The sequence below is a fragment of the Quercus lobata genome, chromosome 10, assembly GCF_001633185.2.
Source record: "Quercus lobata isolate SW786 chromosome 10, ValleyOak3.0 Primary Assembly, whole genome shotgun sequence".
NCBI classification, from domain to species: Eukaryota; Viridiplantae; Streptophyta; class Magnoliopsida; order Fagales; family Fagaceae; genus Quercus; species Quercus lobata.
The window spans coordinates 13,433,971-13,456,916 of NC_044913.1; the positions used below are offsets into that span (position 1 = coordinate 13,433,971).

The following is a 22,946-nucleotide window of genomic DNA, read 5'->3' on the forward strand; positions in this document are numbered from 1 at the left end:
TTATCTGGAGGGGTAGTAAGGATAACCTCCCCAAGGTATCTTGGATCTCCTTACGAATTCGTCCCTATACCAGTTTCACCCTTTGTTCTGGTGGGACTATGGATCTGCCGAGGACTACACTGTCCTCGGCTGCCTCCCAAAATTCTTTTGTGCTCTGCGTTGTAGAGCTTGGGCCACAGCTCTCCTCGGATTGGGCCTTCGGACTCTCTAAGGGCAAATGGGCCTAGTCCACGAATTGTTGGGCCCCACAATATATATTTGTTCCTAGTTCATCGGAGGAAGAAACATAGATGAAATTTTAATAATTATAATTGTTATTATAATAAAATGTTTTGTTAGTTTAGGCCTTTCGGGTTCAAATTGAGGCACAGTTTTATTTCAAATAGGACCAAATAGGACAACATCAATTTAAAAAGGTTAATTGTACTCTCTCTCTCTCTCTCTCTCTCTCTAAACTATTGGAAAAGTGAATATACAAGGAAAATAGAATTTGAATTTCAAAATGAGAAAATTCGCTTAACAATAGATGCGAAACATATTGATGAAAAAATAAGGGAGAGTCAATTTGAAAATGTTTAGTCATGTGTAGAGGAGAGAAATTAATGCATTATGCACTAATGATAGAGAGAGAGAGAAAGTAAATTCATATAAGTCAAGAAAACAAACAAAGATAGAGAAAGACCTAAAATAACATTAATCGAAATAGTTAAAAAAAGACATGTTATTAAGGAGGTAACAAAGAGTATGATTTCGAATATAATCGAATACAATAAGATGATGAAATGATTAGTTTTACAATACTCTTAAATTAACCTACCACCTTAAACTGTCAAACACATGGTTGTATTAAATTAAATTATCCTTGGAAAAGATAATAATGTTTGTGCTTCATTGATCAATATATAATTTGAATTTGAATTTAATTGAGGCATCTAATATACTATACATCTATACCTAAAACTTACCCTTTCTATATGTTTATGGTCTATATTTTTTGAATCAAATTGAATATGATCTTTTCTATAAATGCCAAAAAAATAGGTAGAAGAATTTGTCATTATAAGACAATTATCAAGATAAAGAATTTGTCAATATAGGGTGGTCCACTCTTGTAGATTGTACACTCAATAGTCAATAACAACTTGTTGAACTTGAACCTAATCTAGAAATCTTGAGTTACAAAATAATGAAGCCTTGTAATTCCATCATGTCGGAGCCAAAGTCCTCAACCCCATTTACATCTATGCCATTAGGAGCTTATAATCTCTGATAAACATGCCAGAGTAAATCCAGATCATGGATACCTTATTCCTGTTACAACCCTTATTTAAGATGGGAAAAACCTGTACGAAATAGGACCAGGACAAGTTGAAGCCAAATAGAGTAAAGCTATTTTGACATCCCTAATAAGGTGGCACTAGCGTTGATGCAAGTAAACTAAATAAGACAAAAGGAAGAGGGACGACAATAGAGTTTTAAATAAGACAGTAAAAGTTGAACCCACACAAGGTGTTGTAGTATTGGTAGATCAAGGCAAGATAGAGACATTTTGCCATCCATAATAGCATAATAACTGGAATCATAATTGGTTTCCATGTTCTTGCAATCATTTAGATTAACCCTTTAAGCATATTGCTTTCATATGGTTCCCCTCACCTGGGTTATTTATGGCACATTAAAGTCCCCTGGCTCCATACATGGTATTTGATCTAGTCATTGGGTCAAATTGGACTTTAAATGGCAACGACAGGTGGATGCCCTATCAGTATCACCACTCATATCAAATTGTAGGGTGCCCTGTCACCTGATTAATTAGAGGTGACTCACAACAAAGCCCATGTAAATTGGGACTCCCTAGCTAGTTTACTGTGAAAATCAGAAATGAAGCTGCCAGGCCCAGGACTCCATCTTGTTTTTCAACTACTAAAATGAGTTGACTAGAAATTCTTACCCGTCTATTAGCAAGGAAATTTTTTTTTTTTTTTTTAATAACCATGGCCTTCTTTTTTACCATTTTATGCGTACAATTAGATTAAACTGGTTTTTTAATAGATACATTAGAATTTTAGTCTATAGCATCCATTCCATAATACTTGCTTTTTATCATCAAGCCAAAACCACCATTTGGTTTTTGGTGTAAATGGGGATCAAACCCTAAATCTCTTATTCAACAACAATAGACCTTTAAGTCTTTAACAGTTGAGCTAAACTAACTAGAACTCATAGATTAAGCTGATTTTAAGTTCATTGTACAAGTGCATTGTGATATAAATACAGATCAAGGAGGCATGGACAATCTCCACAAGCTAAAAAATCCAGCAGTTAAAATAGCATTCAAAATCATAATTTGCAGTTGAGCAAAAGTAATAATAATAATATTCAAGCATTTGTGTTGAAGTAACACGGACGGACAATTATAAAATGAGAATCAGAACCCGGCAAAAAGAATGAAGAGACATAAAACTGCTTCATTAGTAGTTTAAAATTTAAATCCAGTTCTGCCATTGGATTTACAACAAAGAAAACAATTAAATAAATGTTCTAAGGCATTCTATAAAGGAAGAGATAATCTTATACTGATGTAGCCTGTAATAAGATTCACAAGTAATAGAGACAACAATGATTTATAAAATGATCCTGCAAAGAGCCTTTGAACCTTCAACAGAGCAATATCTTATAGAGAACCTTATAATATCAGACAGATGGGAAATACTTGTTTAGATTGAAGGGCAGAGAATAAAATTCTTCACTCCTTGTGTCACCCTTGAAAGACCGGAACTTGTCCCACCAATGTTTACCTCTGTCTTTCCTGATATTAGCATCTCGATGCAGTGTGTTGTCCAGGAAATATGCCACCAAGCCAGCAACGAAAGGTTCTGATGAAAAAGGGACGTTTACGATATCGTTGAACTGCCAAGAAAAGAGTGATGTTTTAGTTAGTGGAATCGAAACCAACCATGACATGATTTTAAGATAAGTTTACTAAAGCAAGACACATTCAGGGTTCACATATGTCATCCATACCCATCTTGCTCCTGTATGGACAGGACCATAACCCTTGATTGCTGTATACTCGTTGAAGTACTGTGGCACTGACAAGCCCACGAAGATAGAAAAGCCTAAGATGAACTTTGTTCTGAAGCTGTTTAGGTTGCAGAACTGAAGAAAACTAAGACCAACAGAACCTGCAATGCAATATAAGAATAATTACGAATGATAAAAATGATTCAGATGTCAACCTACCTGCTTGTTAACCTGTTAAATCATGGACACCTACCCACATAAGCAAAGAAAAGACAGTACAGGGCAGCAACAATTGGTGCTGGGATTGAAGCGAAGACGGCTCCAAATTTTCCTGTACAATGATGAAAAGTTCTGATAAAAGGAACAAAATGCTTGCAGAGAAAGGCCAAGTAACACTAATTATTCAATTATCATGCATTTCAAAACATCTCACGCAACAACTTCTTACCAAGAATGGAAAAGAAAATCATAAATCCAGCTGATATTTGCACTACCCTTCGACTGCCAACACGAGTCAAGGCCAAGAGACCAGCATTCTCTCTGCAAAAAAGCAAGTAGAGTCCTCAAATCTGTTTTTCACTTAATTGGAATAGAATACTCAAAACAGGATAGGTGTTCCCTATTATTAAGACTTACACAGATACAGAGGATCCATTCACAGTTCCAAATAACCCAGATAACAGAATGCCAACTCCCTGTCAGCAAAAACAATTAACTACAATAAGAATCCAATTTTCACAAGAAATAGATCTTCAAGAAACTTGCATAATGATATTGAACACAAATTTTTACCTATATGGGTATTATTCTGAAAAATAGTCACCAAATCCCACAATTAATTAGAGTCTTCAGCAACAACCCAGAGATGGATTAGAGTAAATATGATAATTCTCTAAATTTTGGGTCCATACATTTCTTATGATATCAAGTACAACCATTTTATTGAGTGCTTATCTTTATATCTTTTATCCAGATATTTTCTTCACTAAAAGAATTGTTTAATCAGATTATGTAGATAAGATAGTGCACTCAGTAAACATGGACAGGCTGAGGTTTAAACATTGGTAAGAACATATAGGATATGAAGGGGAAGCATTAATATTTGGATACATTAATGTCAATTACATACATGTATAGTAGAATTTTCTGTTTCTTCTCTTGTTCTTAAGAATGGTTATTATTTATTAACATTTCTTACTTTCTGGTTCCTTTCATGCACATGCCTGTGTAGGAGAGAGAGATTTGCAGTATGCACTCTTTTTTCCCTTTTTTTTTTGGGGGGGGGGGGGGTAGGGGAGAGAGAGAGAGAGAGAGATTTGTAGCAGTGTATAGAAGCAATAACAGGCTACACATGATCAAGGGCACAATTAAAATCATTTTCTTTTATTTGTTTCATTGCATTAGTATATTGATAAATCCATGCATACAAGAAGAAAAATTAAGCTGGAAATTATCCACATGATCAATGATGAAAAAACAACTAGAACCTCAATTTTACATTGACAAGTTTGCCACATTACTTATATATGAGGGGACAAATCACAATCCTTCCTAATTACCTGCCAGCCAACTCCACGGCTGAGAATGGAAGGTGGCAATGGAGTTGCACTTGCATACCTTGCGACCGCATAGAAAGCACCAGTGGACTGCTCAAATCATTGGACAGATACAAGAAATGAGAAAACTCCAAGAAATCAAATGGTATTAACATAGTCAAAATAACAGGGTACTGAAGTCTGAAACAAAAATTGACTCTGAAGACAAGAACATCATAATGCCTAATTGAAGGTTAAATTGTCCACTCATGAAAAAGTATGATAATCATATAATCTCAAGATGAAATGGAGTTCTACTGATGAGGAGTATTTTAGTCTATCAACTCATTAATGGACTTCAAATGAAAGGCATAAGAATAACTGCAAGAGTACAAAATAATTTAGAACTGCAGAATAAATTATGTCAACAACAACGGCAGTGATGTAATGGATTTTGGTACTTAATTTGAAGCATTTCAAAAGGAAGAAAGAAAGCAGACCTCTACAAGAGCAACAAAAGAAGTCATCATCATTGCAAAGGCTTCACCAGCATCAAATGAAGGAGTTCCCCATTGAAAGGGATATGGAACTCTTATCCTGCAAACCCAAATTCCAATAATCAATTCTTTCCCACTCATGTCAACTATCAAACACATACTAATGTATGTTTTTACCAAAGTAAACATGATAATGCAGCATTTAATCAAACTATAATCACAATAGTACCACTTTTATATCCCAGATCATGGCTCCATTCAATAACATGTATACAATGTAATAAGGGTTTAAGATGATAACTCAATGAAAAATAAAAGGGCATACCACCTAAACTGGGCTCAGCTGTATGAATCCTTTATCAATTAATGATTTATGGAAACATAAAGATGAAATTTTTTCCAAGTACCTTTGAAGAAAATAATAAATATATCACAGTTCAAGATGCAAAAAAAATGAATGTCTTTGCAACTATTTTGAACAAATCATCTGTGAAAAATCAGCTTTTACCTCTACCTGTTCTAACCATCAAACTTGAATAACGCTTAGATTCAAGATCAATCAACACGGTATCAAGCTCTCAATAAAAGGCTAACAAATATGCATCACCTTGATTCAGAAAACAGTTTAAAATAATAATAATAATAATAATAATAATAAAATAAAAATAAAAACACAAAGAACACAATAATTTGGTGACAAAGTGGAAAACTTTTGAAGAACTTTACAAGGGTGACTTACAAAACCTTTGTAGCTAGACCCTATGTAACCAAGTAAACAACCCATACACTTCACCATAATGATTCCAGAACCTTAGACTGTTTCTATATGATCTCCACAATGAATGACACACCTGTTCCAAGCTGGAACTCCGGGAAGTCAGTGCACACACTAACACAAGGTAAGAATCTTGGCAGTTTCAATTAGGTTCAGGTTCAATGAGCAACAACAAACAAAGGATCTCTTTGATTTGAAACTCAAGGGAAGGCACTCAGGGTTTGCCTTGGTATGGCAGCCTTCTTGGGGTTCAAAAAGTCATGCATCATGATGGATTTATATGAAGGTTAAAGACCAGCAAAAATCTGCTCCGAGTAGAATTAGTATTCAGTGTCCTGAGATCTCGCTCAAGCAATCATCAAGCAATAATCACATGAACTCTCTGCCTGACTTACTGTTTCACTCAAGCAAAATTTCCAGTTGTGCAAAACTTAAAGCAGCTCTTCAACACTTGACTCAACCTAACTTGAACATACATGTTTTACAACCATTTTTGACACATACATTGTCATACAGGATTTGACAACTCTAAATCCTAACAATCTGTGTGAAATCTCAAATACCACCAATCCCCCCAACCACCAAAAAAAAGGGGAAAAAAAGAAAAGAAAAGAAAAGGTAATATCTCTAAATAGTCCATGAAAATGTAGGCATGCCAAATCTGCGTGCTACATGTAAATATGGCTAACCAAAGTTTGTCAAAGGGAAACTAAATGACTGTAAATAGCATAATTCACTTGCAAAATAATCATAAATTACCCAAACACATTCCCTACAGGTAAATTTGAGCTCCAATATAGTAACTAAAATAGCAATCAAACCACACAATCCAATTGAAAGAGATTTTAGCGCGAACTTTATCTAATGAATAAGAAAGTTTTTAAAAAAAGGATTAACAATAAACAAAATGATCATATAGAGCTACATATCAAGGCCTTGTATCCTGTGCCTCAATAATCAAATTTATAGTCATTATAGAAGAAATGTTGAAACTTTCAACTTGAAAGGAGCAGTCATATATATATAACCAAAGCTGAGAGAAAATCCAATTAGATTTTCAATTGGAATCTAATTTTGCATGTGTCACATCTAATTTTTAAAATTTTTGTGCCCAATGAGTTAACTCAATGCAAAAGACAAGGAGTTTAATATAAATTAACCATCAAAATCCCAATTATAAAACTAATTCTATATCTAAAATTAGAAGAAGAGAAAGTTTGAAAGGTTTTGCTTTTCAATGCCATTTGTTTGTCTAACTAAAAATAATTCAAATTGTGATATGTATGATGTGTGTGTGTGTTTTGTTTTTTATTTTTTATTGTGCCCGTGCATATGCATAGGTTTCTAAACTAGTTTCTTTGATGAAACAACCCATCCTTACCATGGAGCACCATCTATAAGTCCAGCACGATCAGTACGACAGGTATTTTGTGTTTTTGGTGATGCACCATTATATGCCCCGCCTACAGTAAGTAGGTGAGCATAGATCCAAACAATCACAACTGAGAAAATGACTGCAAAACGGTCAAAGAGATGTCTTCCTAAATGTATCACATGGGGCAAATACTGCACAAAAAGCATCAACAATAATAACCTCAGCTTAACAATAATCAATGCTCTGTAAGGTTTCAGAGATAAAATTCACATAAGGCAAGAGATTATAACACATCAATAAATTCAATACCATAAAAAATGGGTGTAACACATTAAAGACCATTACCTGTGAGATAAAAATTAAAAGAACAAGCTCTGGCAGCCCAATCTCCACGCATTTGGCAACCTAGACATTCAAGGCAAAAGTTAACATCCAAAAGTAACAAATGATCTAGTGTGTGCACATTGCAGAAAAAGAAGGCTTACCCCAGGAAAACCTAACTCGTAAAGCCCAAATCCAACTAATGCTACCAAAGGTACAGCAGAAAGTGGACTTAGAAACCTGAAGAATGGAAATTAGAAAATTATTCATCAAATTGTAATGAGAAAAAGTCCCAAACAGAGTATTCAATTATTTCTGTTTGATGAGACTATTTTGGAGTAAATGCGGAGATATGTCAGTATGAAGCTAGTGACAATAATTGCTATTTCAGAAATCAAGTTGATTAAGAGTAACTAAATTGAAATTAATATGAACCAACCAAAATTAATCCATGAAAAATGACATATAAGTCAAGAGGCATTTTACAGGATGCTTTCCTATATGGCCCAAGCAAATAGAATCTAGTTAATTCTATAAAATGGGGAAAAGTCCAAAGTTGCCCAAGACTTTTGCAATTTGATATAATTTTGTGTTGGTTTTGTACTAACCTTGTAACGTTGCGCCAAAGGCCACTGAATCCTAACACAATCTGAAGAGTTGAAGCAACAATAAGAGAACCCTGGATTGCCCGCATTGTCCTCTTAAATTTCTGTATAGGCATCAAGACATCGTGACATGGTTACAACCAAGCTGGAGCAAACATCAGCAAAATTAATGTGAATTTTGAAAGAATTATAGACTGATAGTCAATTTTCTTGTTATTTTTTTCAAATGGATATCTTTGTTTTTTCCAAAAGTGTGACATTTAGTGTTTTGGTTTGATTGTATGCTCGCTCAAATTAGGGGAAACTAAAGACACATTGCCAGCAATATCCCATGCTGGACACTAGTTTGTAATATCCCATGCTCAACAATACTTATGTACACCATATTAACAAGCAATTCGCCAACTTATACAAATAGCAACAACTAATATGAGGATGGGTTTGAGATCACAAAACCTCCACAGGGTCACCAGTGCCATCACTGAATCGACCAGCAAGGATAATTGAAATTGTGGCAGGGACAAAGGTATATGACCCTCCAATGACAGCAGGCAGTCGACTCCCAAACAATGTCTGCAGCAATGTGTTCAAACCAGCAACAAAAAGAAGGGTCTGGATCACCTCGGCCTTCTCCTTCTATTACAACAGTACATGTGATTTAAGTCAGAATTATTGGAGACACCTTAAAAATAAACAGATTTTTATTTCTTTTCTTTTTTTTGCAATTTTTTTCCTCGGAAGCTTACATTTCCACCTCCCATTTGGGGAACCAGAGCAGTGGGGATGAGAACTGACGTGCCAAGCATCACAAGATAGTGTTGAAACCCAAGAAGGATGGCCTCGGCTGCATTATTTCCCATAAACACATTGTTTTAATGATTTACTAATGAAAGCAATGGCGAAATTTGAAACGAAAGGTACTGAAGTAATTTGAAGATAAGAAACAGTACTCTGAACTATGACAATATGTTTGACTTGAAATTCTTCTAATTACATCAAAATTGCTAGTAAATATTTGGGTAGCCATCCCCAAATAGTCAGAAAGAGACATTCTTGAGTTGAGACTAGCCGTATAGTGTGTATTCTAAAGAACCAGGAAGGAATGAAAAAAAAAAAAAAAAAAAAAAAAAAAACCCAAAAAAGAAAAGTACTGTATAGAAAATTTTCTATAAAGGGAAATCAACTAACAAAAAAAAAGGAAATAAAGTGGTTGCAACATATAACATGGAATCTAGTGACTGAAAACCAAATCCCAAGTTTCTGAAACAATACTAATACATAGCATCAACAGGCCCAAAAAAAAATTTTAAGTAGGAGACTCAATCAGCAGAAACAAAAAACTAAAAATTTTCCACCAAAAGAAAAGTCATAATAAGTTTAGTGAAAAAAGCAGTTGGTCTTTTCTTTTTTTCTTTATTTAAAGAAAAACTAGAATTTCCCAGTGGACAAGTGAGGTTTATTTCAGTTTAAAAAAAAAAAAACAAATTCTCCACTTTACTTTCTGGAAAAAGGGGTATCTGCCACAGAAAAAAGAGAGAGACTTCAGAAAAAAGCTACTTTGAAATTTGAACGGTTAAAAGCAGAGAAAAAGTATCCAAATCAAGCTAACTTGTAATACTAAAAACCTACCTTAAAGATATACCATATAGATTCAGAAGAATCAGAGTGAGAAACTATGTCTACAAGATCCACCAACCATGAATAATTTAGCAACACTTTATACTTTCCAAAAATGAAAAATACTTCAGAATCCAAGCCATAAAGTCAGTACTCAGAAGCAAAAAAAAAAAAAACACAAACTTTTAGTGAATGAGAAAGAGATACTGTTACTCACGCCATGGCGGTGGGCTTGTAATGCAGTAAGCAATGTTGGGTAGCTGATCCTTTGGTGGGTGTGGCGCTGGCTCAGAAGATTTTCCTCCTCCTCCTCCACCACCACCATCACCTCCTCCTCCAGCCATTGATCTCTCTCTCTCTCTCTCTCTCTCTCTCTCTCGCTTTCTTTCTCTTTCTTTCTACAACTTTCTCTCTCTAAAACTCACTAGGAAACAAAAACTTCAACACCCACTTACACTACAAGAAGTAAAAAAAAAAAAGGTGTATGAAAACACAAATATAAGCACAACCCAGATCTTAAATACCTAAGAAACCCACTATAGAATGAGCATTGAGTAGAGGAAAAAACAAAAGCTTTACACTCAATAATATGAGGACCCAAGAGATTGAACCAACCACATGGAAACCCACTTAATATAACAGAAGGTTAGAGGAGAACTGTTACAAAGAAAAGAACAAATTAAAAAAAGTGGGAAAATGATAGTGTAGCTACAGGGCTTGGATGTAGTGTGAAAAAATGAAAAATAATAGTAGTAGTTATAATTTTTAATCATAGTCTAGCAAAGAAAATAGCTATGTGACTATGTGAGTGATGTGGATGAAAAAAAGGGTCCAGTGAAAAAAGGTACCTTTGTTAACACTCTTTCTGAAGCAAAGATCAAGTGGGAAAAGGCCTTTGAAGTCAATCAATCTGAATTATGTAAAGGTATGTACCCTACAACTAAAAAAATGTTTCAATAAAAAGTGGGGAATGATTATTTGAAAAAGAAGAAAAAAAGTATAGCTTAAAAAAATTGTGTGTGGGGGTATATGAGTGAATAGGTGAAGAAATGAAGATGTATATTGAATGATATATTTAAAAGGAAAGTGAGTGCAATTATAAACCAAGTGAGCTTTATTAAAGTCTCTCTTTTTCTCTCTCTAAATACGTGAAGTCACTCCATAACTCCATAACAAACATTTCTCATTCCTTTTCCATGAATGATGATAATATTTGTATGCTTTTCTTTTTTTACCATATTTGTTTGTTACCAAGGCAAGAAATTATGGGTGCAAGTGAAAATTCTAAAACCACCTTGCTTGGAGGTTAATTTTTAACTATGGATACTGATAATATTTGTATGCTTTTCTTTTTTTACCATTTGTTTGTTACCAAGGCAAGAAATTATGGGTGCAAGGGAAAATTCTAAAACCACCTTGCTTGGAGGTTAATTTTTAACTATGGATAATTTTTTTTCGTACTTTTCCTATATTTAGTGATATAAAGAAAAATCATTTCTTAACTTTTTTTTATTTAAAAAAACTTTATTGTACACAAAACTAAATAATAATAAAAAGTTAAGATTTAATTTTTTCAACTCATTTTAAAGTCACTACTAATTATTAAATATAACAAAATGAGATAATTTAAAATATATATATATATTAATGCCAAAACAAACCGATAGCGGTGTAATCCTATAAAAAGCTTGCCTTAGCAATATCACTTCCCGATTACCAACTTTTCCGGCTAAGAATGCACCTAGTTTTGACAAAAACTACACGTTATTTTCACAAAAATGACATTAAAACCCTTAGATACTAAAACATAATAACAACATAAAATAATTGAAGGCATGGGCATTTAGGGAATTATGTAGATGATGATCACGTGTAGCCTAGTATCAAAGGGAATATATATTGGGGCACCCAAAGGCCAAAGCAACGCAATGGTGATGAATAAAAGGACAGCCGACAGGAGCCTCATAACGCTTGTACAGCAAGTCGCCCAATCAATGGGCTTGAGTTGTGTTGCCTTGACCGGCCGTTCCGGATACAACTGGCACCCATATATGAATATATATATATATATATATATATAGCTTTCATTCAACATTCAACAATTCCTATCATTGAGCTTGTTTTGCAACTAATAGAGAATGTAAAACTATAAAATAAACCCTTATTAAAAGAATTGCCCTATAGCTAAAGATCCCACCTTGGGTTGTTGAATGAGTAATAACTAGGGTATGTTTGAGTATATATTAAATGGTCTTTGAGGGAATAATAACACACCTTTTAAGAATATATCACCCTAACTTCAATTTGCAACAACAACAAAAACAAATGTTAAAATTTAGGTATAATTATCTATGTGAAATAATATATTAGGTTACTTCCAATTCAATGCAATTTTATGTTTTAATTTATTTGGAAAACGTAATGTACCTCACTTAAAACAAACCTAAGTTTTATTTACCCTTTAAAAAAAAAAAAAAATTTGGATTTGATAAAGTATCTTACGAGGCCACCTAATGAAGCGTCTCTCTCGCATTTTGTAGGTTCCACATATTTGTAGAATTCACATATTATATGAGAGTTGCTTCACAAACAGTTCTCATACAATAATTTTTTCACAAGCTGTTCTCATAAGATATTGGTTTGTGTTTTAAAAAACTAACTTCAATTTTAAAATTAAGAAAACATAAAACAGTTTGTTAAGGGGTGTTTAGATTAAAAATTTAATAAACATATATATGTGCATAACAATTTTTATGAACCTTCAAGGGTTCGTTTGGACAGGAGGCTAAAAACTGACATCTATGATTTTTCCAACAACAACAACAAACAAAAAAAAAAAAGAGGACTTTTGAGAAGAGAATGCCTATTTTTAAAACAAATCTAAAAATATTATGGTTTTTCTAAAGAAAGAGCTGGTATCTCATGTGTTAGGTGCATGAGACCAACCTCTGACAGGCAGGTGGGTCTTACACAAGCATATGAGAGATTTTTCCCTAAAGAAAATAGAACAAAGACTGCCAATGTCTATTTTTAAAAGAGGATGTAGAAAAAATGAGGGTGTAGAAGGGAAGGATCAATAATTGCTTTTAAAGGAATGGCTTGGGTGAGCTCTTGATGAGATCATCATGATGTCATGCAAGCCACTATTTTTAAATTTCCTCCCAATTTTACTATCCCTAGTTCCCTTTTTCAAGCTTGGATGACCCTTCTGTACCAATTAAACCAAAAGGAATCCAGACCAAATGAAAATTTTCAAATATAAGCTCAATTCAAGGTTTATGTTAGAAACATGATCGGTAAACACTACAAAAAAAAAGGTTTATAGTTGCGTATTTGTGGCAGCGTAGGCCCACTTGCTTGTGAGAGGCAGGTCTCATGCACCTAGCGCATGAGAGATTTTTCCCTAAATAAAATAGAACAAGGATTTCTAATGTCTATTTTTAAAAGAGGATGTAGAAAAAATGAGGGTATAGAAGGGAAGGATCAAAATTACTTTTAAAGGAATGGCTTGGACAAGCTCTTGACGAGATCAAGATGATGTTATTCAAGCTACTATTTCTGAATTTCCTCCCAATTTTACTATCCCTCATTCCCTTTTTCAAGCTTGGATGATCTTTCTGCACCAATTAAACCAAAAGGAATTGAGACCAGATGTAAATTTTCAAATATAGGCTCAATTAAAGGTTTATGTTAGAAACATGATCTATAAACACTACCAAAAAACAGGTTTATAGCCGCATATTTGTGGCGGCGTTTTCAAAAAAAAAAAAGAAAAATGTAATTCAGTCTTTATCTAACATCACTTATTTCAACGAGACATTATACAAAGATTGGGCACCTATTATCACTTCCACTCTGACTCCATTTGTCTTGATTGTATTAAGCAACAAACCCCAATGTGAAATTGCTGGCCAAATCCTAAAAATAAAAATCTCAATTAAGTTTCACTAACTTTGATTAAGGTCCAAATGTGTCAATTTTTTGTTGAAAATTCATAAACATTATATATTCTATCATTCATATTGCTAATTGCTAAATTCCATAATTGACCAAGTTTGACCAACTTTAACTGAATTTTAATTATAAATCTAACTATCAGTTCGAAGCACTTTGTCTCCGTCTTAAAGAGCACAAAAGAAGCTTTAAATCCACTGTTCATGGAAGTTGAATCAAACAAGATGTCACAAGATCACGGGGAAAACTTCTCAAAAACTTAGCAAATTTTGCTTTATAGAACTATTGGATTATAAGCTTGATCTTGGTCAAACTGGGTCAAACCACCATTGTCAGGTTATGACAAATCCTACAATTTTACAAATATAGAGAATGAAATCTTGATCAAAACTAGTTTAAGGTGTTATGTTCCCATGCTCATAACTTTTCACATTGAGAGAACTGAAGTGCAAGCTTGGTACTTAAAGAAAATTGTGGTGAGGGGTTTGAAAGAATGCATGGCATTCCAAATTTCAGTACCATCTCTTTCATCATTCCTAATCTTTTCTTTCCTCTCGTTTATTCATCCTCCTACCAAACAAAACTTTATATCCTGAAATTATATCTCCTTCTCATATTCGTAAGGTTGTTGAATTAATATATTTCCTTCAAATTCTGTGGTTATTAAGTGCTTAATCTCAATCTTTTAGTATATTTATGCGTATGCAATTATAATAACATTACATCTTTAAATACTAGGGGGTGTTTGGTCATGTTGTTTGGACAACAGTTTTCATTGTTTAAACAATACAACACGTATTTCTACAATACTTAAATAACGTTACTAGAATAATATTGCCAAACAAGCCCAATGGCATAGGTTTTTTTTTTTTTTTTTTGGACCAATCGATTGGCATAGTTTTTAGTTTCATATCAACTTGATATTTTGCAAGTCTAAATATCATGATAAGTAAAACACCTTTAACGAACTCTTTTTTGTTCTTTGGGAGTTACCCAAAAGTATAATAATTTGAGTGCCCCACCCTTATCTTAAAAGAGGGAGAATTATGATTTCGCTAAGATTTGGTTGTATTATAAAGTAGCAATTTGTTCCCCACTCCACAAGTCATGTCTTAATTTATAGTTTAAATTACAATGCCATTAATGTAGTTGGTAAAATGCATAACATACACGTACAAACGAAACAATAAAAAAACTCAGTCACGTCTGTTTATTTTTCAATTGTATAGTAAAGTACTAGGTATTTTGGAATGGAGAGTTTCATTCGCGTTAGTTACAAAAAAGAGTTAAAATTGGCTCATTATTGTATATAACTAAAAATTTACTAGAATATACCCAAAAAATTGGAGTTCAATTCCCTCTTGTAATTGGTTGTAAAAGGAGGAAAGTTGGATACTTGCGCTCCCACACATTAATTGAAACACCCTAATTAGCTTGAAAATAATTGCTAAGTATTTTATAACTCAACTGATTTACACTTCTACATATATCCAACAGAGATATTCAAGTTCAAATTAATTTGTGCCCATCAATCAAATTATAAAATAATTAATTGTACCAAGTTGATGAATTGTGCAAGCATAGAGATGCATTCAAAAATCAAAAGTTACTTCACTTGTATTACTTCTAGATAAGTAACATACTAGAGGACAACATTAGGTGAAATAGAAATAGTCGGTGGTAGCAACCTTCCAAAAAAGAATAAGGTCGGCGAGACTTGGACTGGGATAAGGAAATTGCATGGAGAAATTCAATGGGTTTTTTCAAACATTGATCACCGAATTTAATATATGCAAACTTGTACTGTCGGATTCCTACGTGTACAAACGTTAAGGAAGACCTAGTGGACATGCTTTTGACGTATAGAAGCGTAAAATTCGCTAGATTTATGCAAATTATATTCAGGAAAAATCTATTGTCTTTATCAAATCTCTCTAATGCTCTTCGACTCATGGTAAGAGCATTCACAGTAGTGGAGCTAAATTTTTAGCAATTTAGCTCCATCAAAAATTACGTTATCCATTTTACCTACACACATGTTGCAGCAGTAGATCTATTTTAGCTTTCAACACAATAAAATAATATATTCATCACAATAAAATAATATTTCTACTACAATAAAATAATATATCACCACCACCACCACCACCACCAGTCCATAATAGAGAAAAAAAAAAAAAAAACCCAAATCCTCAATCCAAACCAAACAAAATCACCAACCGGAGACAAACCCAGCACAAATCGAAGACAAACCCACGCGTCGATGCTGCCCACGCTGTCAACATCCTCGCCAACGCTTTGGTTTCCAATTACGCTACATCGGAAAGAGACAGTGAGAGAGGAGAGTGGGACGGCGACGGCGTGGATTGGGATGGCGACGGCGTGGGCTGGGCTGGGATGGCGATGGCGTGGGCTGGGTTGGGATGGCGTGGGACGGCGACGGCATAGGCTGGGACGGCGACGACGTGGACTAGGCTGGGACGGCGACGGCGTGGAGTGGGCTGGGAGATGAGAGCTTGAGAGATGAGAGATGAGAGCTTGAGAGAACTGAGAGTCGATGAGATAGAATAAAAGAATGAAAAAAAAAAAGTGAGTTATATTATTTTAATCGGAGTTGGAATAAAAACTTTTTTTTTTTTTAGATGTGTGCTACAGTGCACATCTATCTATAGATGTGTACCGTAGCAAATAAGCTAAAATTTATAGGTTTGCCTCCATTGCTGCAAGTCTTTTTTGGTATATTGGTGGAGCTAAAATAGCATTATAGTTTTTTAGCTTCACTGCTGCAAATGCTCTAACATCTTAAGCCAAAAAGAAAGAAAAAAAAAAAAAGTTAGGTTTACAATATGTTTACAATAAATTTTATATAAAAATTTTACTAATAAGTGAGTAAAAGAGTAATGTTAGTGGTAGACTCAAATTATAACCAATAACAGTTTGTCATATAGAATTTGTTGTAAAAATATTGTGAAAATGTTTTAGACCCAAATTATTAAAAAACAAAAACAAAACAAAACATTATTCCATGTGTAGTGAGTTATGATACACGGATACTCTCATACTTTCTTTTTTCTTTTTTAAATACTCTCTCTAAGGAACAAACAAAGTTTGGCAACAACCGTTCAATATAAAGATGATATGTGTCTCCATCATATGCATTGTACATTAATTAAACCACACTTAAGTGATTGTATACAATAAAAAATTTTGTTGCTCAAGAACATACTTAATTATTATATTTGTTTTGTGTTAATTCTCACCAAATTATTATAGAGAATAATTATATGGGGGTGACCCTAAGGTGCTGACAAAAGGTTTCAAACCCAGAATCTCATGGATATTATGAGACCTTGGAAACCACTAAACCAATCCCTTGAGGTTGTTAGTTATTAATATGATTTATTATGATTGTGTTTGTATAGGACACTCGTTCGCATTTCCCTAAAATAATTTACAATTAAATAAATATATGATGTGTCAAGATTCTAATGGATGTTTTAAATATATAATAAAATTAAAATTCAATTATGAAATATATATATATTAGAATAATGAATTGTAAATTGTGATGCTTAAAAGTTTACATAGAAAAATACATAACGTGAACCAAAACCAAAAGTAAAGCGTCTTCAGTTTAATATATGTTATAGATAGATTATAAGTACGTAGTTTTATCTTGAAATAAAAGAAACAAAACCCATAAAATTAATCAACCAATAGATTACTCATATTCCGGTAGCTTTTGTCATAAGTCATGGATAAATATTAATATAGAGACATGGGTCTCTTTCTCTTCTTGATACCGTAAGTATGATAAACAAGTTCCATATTTTAATTTAACTCTAAACTTATAGTGTTTGTAGCCTACTATTTCACCGAATACATCAGTAAATAGTGATTAGTGTAGCGTGCATGCTTGCAAGTTACAACCCATAACATCCAAGAGCATTTCAAACTTCAGAATTTTATTGCCAAATGCCAAACACTTTCTTAACCCAAGAGGCATGGTTTCTCTAAAAAGCAAGCCACAGAGAGTCACCTATGCATAATGCATAGTTAATTAGCAGGCTGAGGTATCATTTGTTAATGAAAGTAGCTAGACAAATCACTTAACCAACTAAGAATGATCATGTACCACTACCCATAAAATTAAGAAGACCTCTTAATCTATTAATATTTACTGTCTACGTATTAAGTCAAATTAAAGCACAAGCTCCACTTTTTGGTGGTTTTTTTTTTTTTTTTTCAATTCCTTTAAATTTCAGCCTTATAACCATACTCCCCCATTCGTGATTGTACATGGGGCTATAATTATAAAACATCTGCCGACAAATCCATATATGAAACATGTTATAAAAATTTTCAACAACAATATGGAATACTTGGAGCTCTTTTTGGAGCTCTTGTTTTAGAGCCTAGCTTCATGTTTACCAACAATATCTAGTGAAACATGTGCTAAAGCCTAGCTTCATAAATATTAAAAAAAAACAAAAACAAAAAAAAGGCATATGCAAATGGCAATTGGTGTAGTGCATTGTACTGGCATTAGATTGAGAATATCAAGAAGAGGTTAGTTTAAATTTGAAGTTTAATGATTTCTAAGGCTATTCGTGTCTGCAATTGAAAAGCACAGGAAAAGTTAAACTAATTTTGATTGACATATAAAAAAAGCCATCATTATAGTCCGTTACATTTCCTTCTCTCACATGATAGCCTCAATTATGTCACATTGAAAGATTAGTTTTTTTTTTTGAGAGGCATTGAAAGATTAGTTGAACATGTTGATTGGACCACGTGAAATTCGTCAAGATTGAAAAGCTAAAGTAATTTAGGCCTTGGCAATATAAAATTAGTAAGGAGCGGTTTTTGTTTGTCCTTTTCTTGGTAATTCATAGATTTCTTTGTCAACTTTTGTGAGCACTCAATGACATATGTCAATATCATATTGGTGAGTGTTCAAAAATATTTATTAAAATCACCTAACCGATAAGAAGAGTGTATAGGTTGTTAGTAATATATATTATATACCGGGTCCGTTTTAGGAACAACTTACTTAGTTTTTTTATGAAAATTTTTTTTATTAAAAAAGTGAGAACTTTTTTTTAAAAGAAAGTGAGGAAAGAATGATTTATTAAAATCACCTAACCGATAAGAAGAGTGTATAGGTTGTTAGTAATATATATTATATACCGTGTCCGTTTTAGAAACAACTTATTTAGTTTTTCGAAGGAAATTTTTTTTATTGAAAAAATGGGAATTTTTTAAAAAAAAAAAAAGTGAGGAAAGAATGATTTTAAAAATCTGTACATAAAAAATAAAAGTTAAAAGTTGAAATTGATACCAAACAGATTCTATAGTAAAAAATAATGGCAATGTTAGAGGTGTGAAAGGGTAATGAAATATGGGCATGGATGAAAATAGGAAGAGGATTGAGAAAAGTGTATAAAGAAAAAAAAAAAAAAAGGGACAGAACATGGGTGTTGCTTTCAACTCTTTAGGGAATACTCATATATACAATGGCCAGCCAACCTTTTCATTTGAGGGACCACAGCTTAGCATATTCCTTGGCTTTTTTTTTAGATTATTGAGATATGGTTGTTTGGTGCTGTCACTTTCTCTCATTCTATGCTTTCTTTTTCTTTTTTTCCTCTTCAAATTTTGGAGATATATATGGTTGCTATTTGTTTTGTAATCCCTTCTAATACAAGCAAGCCATACATATTTTCTAGGTGTACACCCACGAGGTTGGACAAAGTGGCTGCATCGATTTCACAAAAACGTGATGAGACTGCAACAATTTATTTATTTTTCTTTGAAATGTAATTTTCATCCCTTAAATTTGGTCAAAGTTTATCTATGTGCTCTTGAATTTATAAAGTTACAGTTCTAAACCTTAAATGTTTGATTTTTTTTCAATTTGATTCTTCCATGCATTTATTGAAAAGGAAATGCATACAGGTGAATATGACATTACAGAAACTAAAACAGTTTATTAATAATATATATTTTTGAGAACCCCTGATAGACGAATTTTGAATAATAATGAATTAATACCTCAAAATTTACAATGTTAAAAATTTTAACCTTTTATATTTAAATCGAAATTGAACTTACCAAATTTTATGAATGAAAAGTGCATTTTCACTTTCTTATAATGAATAACAACCTATAATTCAGCACCAATAAAAGAAAAAGAAAAAGAAAAAAGAATAGCAACCTATACCAATAATTCACTCAAATTCATCAACAACCTACAATAAGTATATATACGGAATAAGAGAAGGACATGACATCTACATTTAATGCTACTTGTATTCTAATCTACCACTATTGTTTGTTTCGAAATTACTCAATGGGTGCCTATTTATGATATTTGGAAATTTAATTTTTATTAAGATTTACTCCATTTTTCAAGGAAAATTATAGTTATAATAACTAAGGAATAACGTCTTATATTGCTTAAGATAGTGTGTTGTGTGTATTGTATAGTACAATTTATCACACCATCCTTTAAAAGTTACCATGACTTTTGATTTGTGATATGCCTGTGTGTTAAAACTCATTTCTCTTACTCTTGTGTGTGTGTTTTTGTTTCTTAAAAAAGAAAAAGAAAAAAGAAAAATGTATTTTGTGGGTTCTAATTAATTCAAATTGTTAATAAAGTCTTTTATTATCAAAAAAGAGATATGTGGTTTGGTGGGTTCTAATTAGTTCAATTCTTTGATGGTTGAAATAAGAGTTCTAGGATTCAATTGTTTACACCAAAATCCGATTAGAAAACCGATTGATGTTTTAACCTAATGATAAAAAAACAATTATCATAGAGTGAATATCATAGATTCAAATTTCATTGTATCTATTTAAAAACACTATTGATTCACTGTTATGAAATTACAAAAAAGTAAAAGACATAGAATGTGTATGGACTGAGAATAGCAAGTCAGCCCCCGAATTGTGTTAGGCCCCATGTCTATAAGGACAACTTCAGCCCAATTCGGCCCATATCGTGAGCAGTTGGGAGTCAGCTAAGTAGATAGGGAAGTATCTGAGATATGCTGAGAACAAGAGATAATACTTTGGAGGAATTCACCCGCAGGGTATCAAAACCCAATGTCAAATTACAAGCGAGTCATTTTAATAGCAAGAGGTGGGTCCCCTTTGACAAAAGATATGATATAGGGAACCTATTGACATGCCAAATATTCCTCTACCATGGCTACCCCACTCAGAAAAGAATATAAAATAAGAAGGCAGAGGTCAGAAGAAGGGGTTGGGACAAAATTGGGGAGAGAGACATGAGAGAAGTGAGAAAAATACATTATGGGGAGAAGGTAGTCTTGTTCAGACTTGAGAGAAGGGGCTCGACTGCTTGGTAGCCTTCACAACCGAGTTGAAATTAAGATAGTTCAGCATTGAGGGATCATCATAACACCATCAGTGACACCACCAATCACTTCTTTGGACTTCCCATTGAGAGATAAGACCAATTCGGAGGACAAGTAAATTTGGGATCTAGACTCAATTGCCCTAGGTTATTGGAAATAGACCACCACAGAATGTATGACACTCTGATCATATGAATACATTTGGAATCAAAATTTTTTTTTTTTAAATTAAAATTTTATTTGTTGTAGTGTGCCCAAGTATAATTGTATCTAAAAAAAATGTAATTTTAAAATGCCGTAGGTTAACAAAAAAGCCAAAAATACTTTAAAAAAAAAAAAATTCAATGCCAAACGAGAACGTTAGACAAGTCCAACCCACCTCAAAGCTTTATCTTAGGGCCATGTTGGGTTATACAAGCCTTTTTGGTGGACCAATTAAAAAGACACTAACTCAAGCCCACTTTAGGCCCATTCATAAAACGAACTACCTAAAAAGCCCAAAAAGGCTAAAACCCCCCAAAGCTTCCCAAAAACCCAAGCACCACGAACAAAACAATCATAGTCGCTTATTACACACATACCCACAGTGAAAATTTCCATAGCATAGCACTACTAGCTCTTAACAACAAAATTGAACCATTTTCGTTTTTGGCCAATATTTACAGTGCTTTTGTTTTTCATTCAAATTCTTGCCGCAAAGGGCTCAAGTTCTCTTAGGTATACGTTTCTCTTTCCAAAGCCTTTGTTACATTCATTTAATTTTTGCATTTTTGTGGGATCGAATCCAATCTTTGGTGCTACGCTTTTAAGAGTCTGGTTGAAACTTCCTTGATGATTTATAGTGTATAATTTTTTTTTATTTGTTTAAATTTGTAGCTTATAGTATTGTGCTGTATAGCTTCAAATTTGACTATTCAAATTTGAAAAATCAGTAAGAAAATCTAGTTGCTGAGGAAAAGTTCGTAGTTTTTGGTTATTAACGTATATAGAAAGTTACATTTTGATCGAATATAACGATTAAAAGATATAGTATAACTAATGAACTACTATAAACTGATTATTTGGGACAGTAAATTGTGATTATTCTATTTTTTAGAAGGGAAAAAAAATTCTTACCCAAATTATGGATAGAGGCGGTCCTAGATATTTTGGGACCTAAGGCGAGAACTGAAAATATGGCATTTTTTATACTTATATATTAATTAAATTAATGTTTATTTAATATTTTTATATTATATTTTTCATCATTATTTTCATTTTCTTCTAAATTATTTTGAAGTTCATTATCAAGATTTGTTGTATTGCAAAATTGAACATCATTTTCTTCTAAATTATTTTGGTGAATTTCTTACTCATTTGTGATATTTTCATCTAAATTTTGTGTTATATTTTGTTTATTACTAATAACAAATTTATCCATTGATCCTTTTTGAGACTCAATTAATTTTTCTTCTTTTTTTCTTTTTTTAAGTTTTTCATATCCAGATGCATATTTTCTAGTAGACATTTCTAATCAAACAATATATTTATAAAGACTAAAATAAAAAATAACTTTCAAGTGCAGAGCAAATGAGAAATAGAACTTGATTTATATAAAAAGTATTGTTAGTTTCACTGAACAATAACAAGTTTTTAGCAATCTCAACCTGCATAAATTAAAAAAAAATTAAGCAAAAACATAAAAAATATTTAAGCACAGCCATAACACTGACACAAGACTTATTAATAAGACCCACCTACCCAAAAATAAACACAAAACAAATCCTATTTGTAACCAAAAAAAATAAAATGCAGGCTTTTTAAAAAAAAAAAAAAAAAAACTTGAAGGCCCAAACTTAACGCCCAGTTCAGGGAGGGT

At 32.8% G+C, this 22,946-nt stretch overlaps 1 protein-coding gene across 2 annotated transcripts; it reads right to left on the minus strand.

Annotated features, from left to right (window-relative positions):
• Positions 1–2,444: 2,444 nt before the first annotated feature.
• LOC115963260 (nucleobase-ascorbate transporter 6) lies at positions 2,445–10,740 on the minus strand. 2 transcript variants are annotated; one of them, XM_031082203.1, is made up of 15 exons: positions 10,598–10,740; positions 9,967–10,205; positions 8,879–8,976; positions 8,589–8,768; positions 8,136–8,236; positions 7,692–7,767; positions 7,552–7,611; positions 7,213–7,397; positions 5,060–5,156; positions 4,584–4,670; positions 3,661–3,719; positions 3,473–3,564; positions 3,278–3,355; positions 3,025–3,185; positions 2,445–2,910 (listed from the first exon to the last, which is right to left on the minus strand). In XM_031082203.1, the coding sequence occupies exons 2-15, from the start codon at positions 10,091–10,093 to the stop codon at positions 2,695–2,697; spliced, it is 1,617 nt and encodes a 538-aa protein (XP_030938063.1). In that variant the 5' UTR covers positions 10,094–10,205; positions 10,598–10,740; the 3' UTR covers positions 2,445–2,694. The 2 variants fall into 2 exon arrangements, with proteins under 2 accessions (XP_030938063.1, XP_030938062.1); XM_031082202.1 differs by having other exon boundaries at positions 9,967–10,406.
• Positions 10,741–22,946: the final 12,206 nt, after the last annotated feature.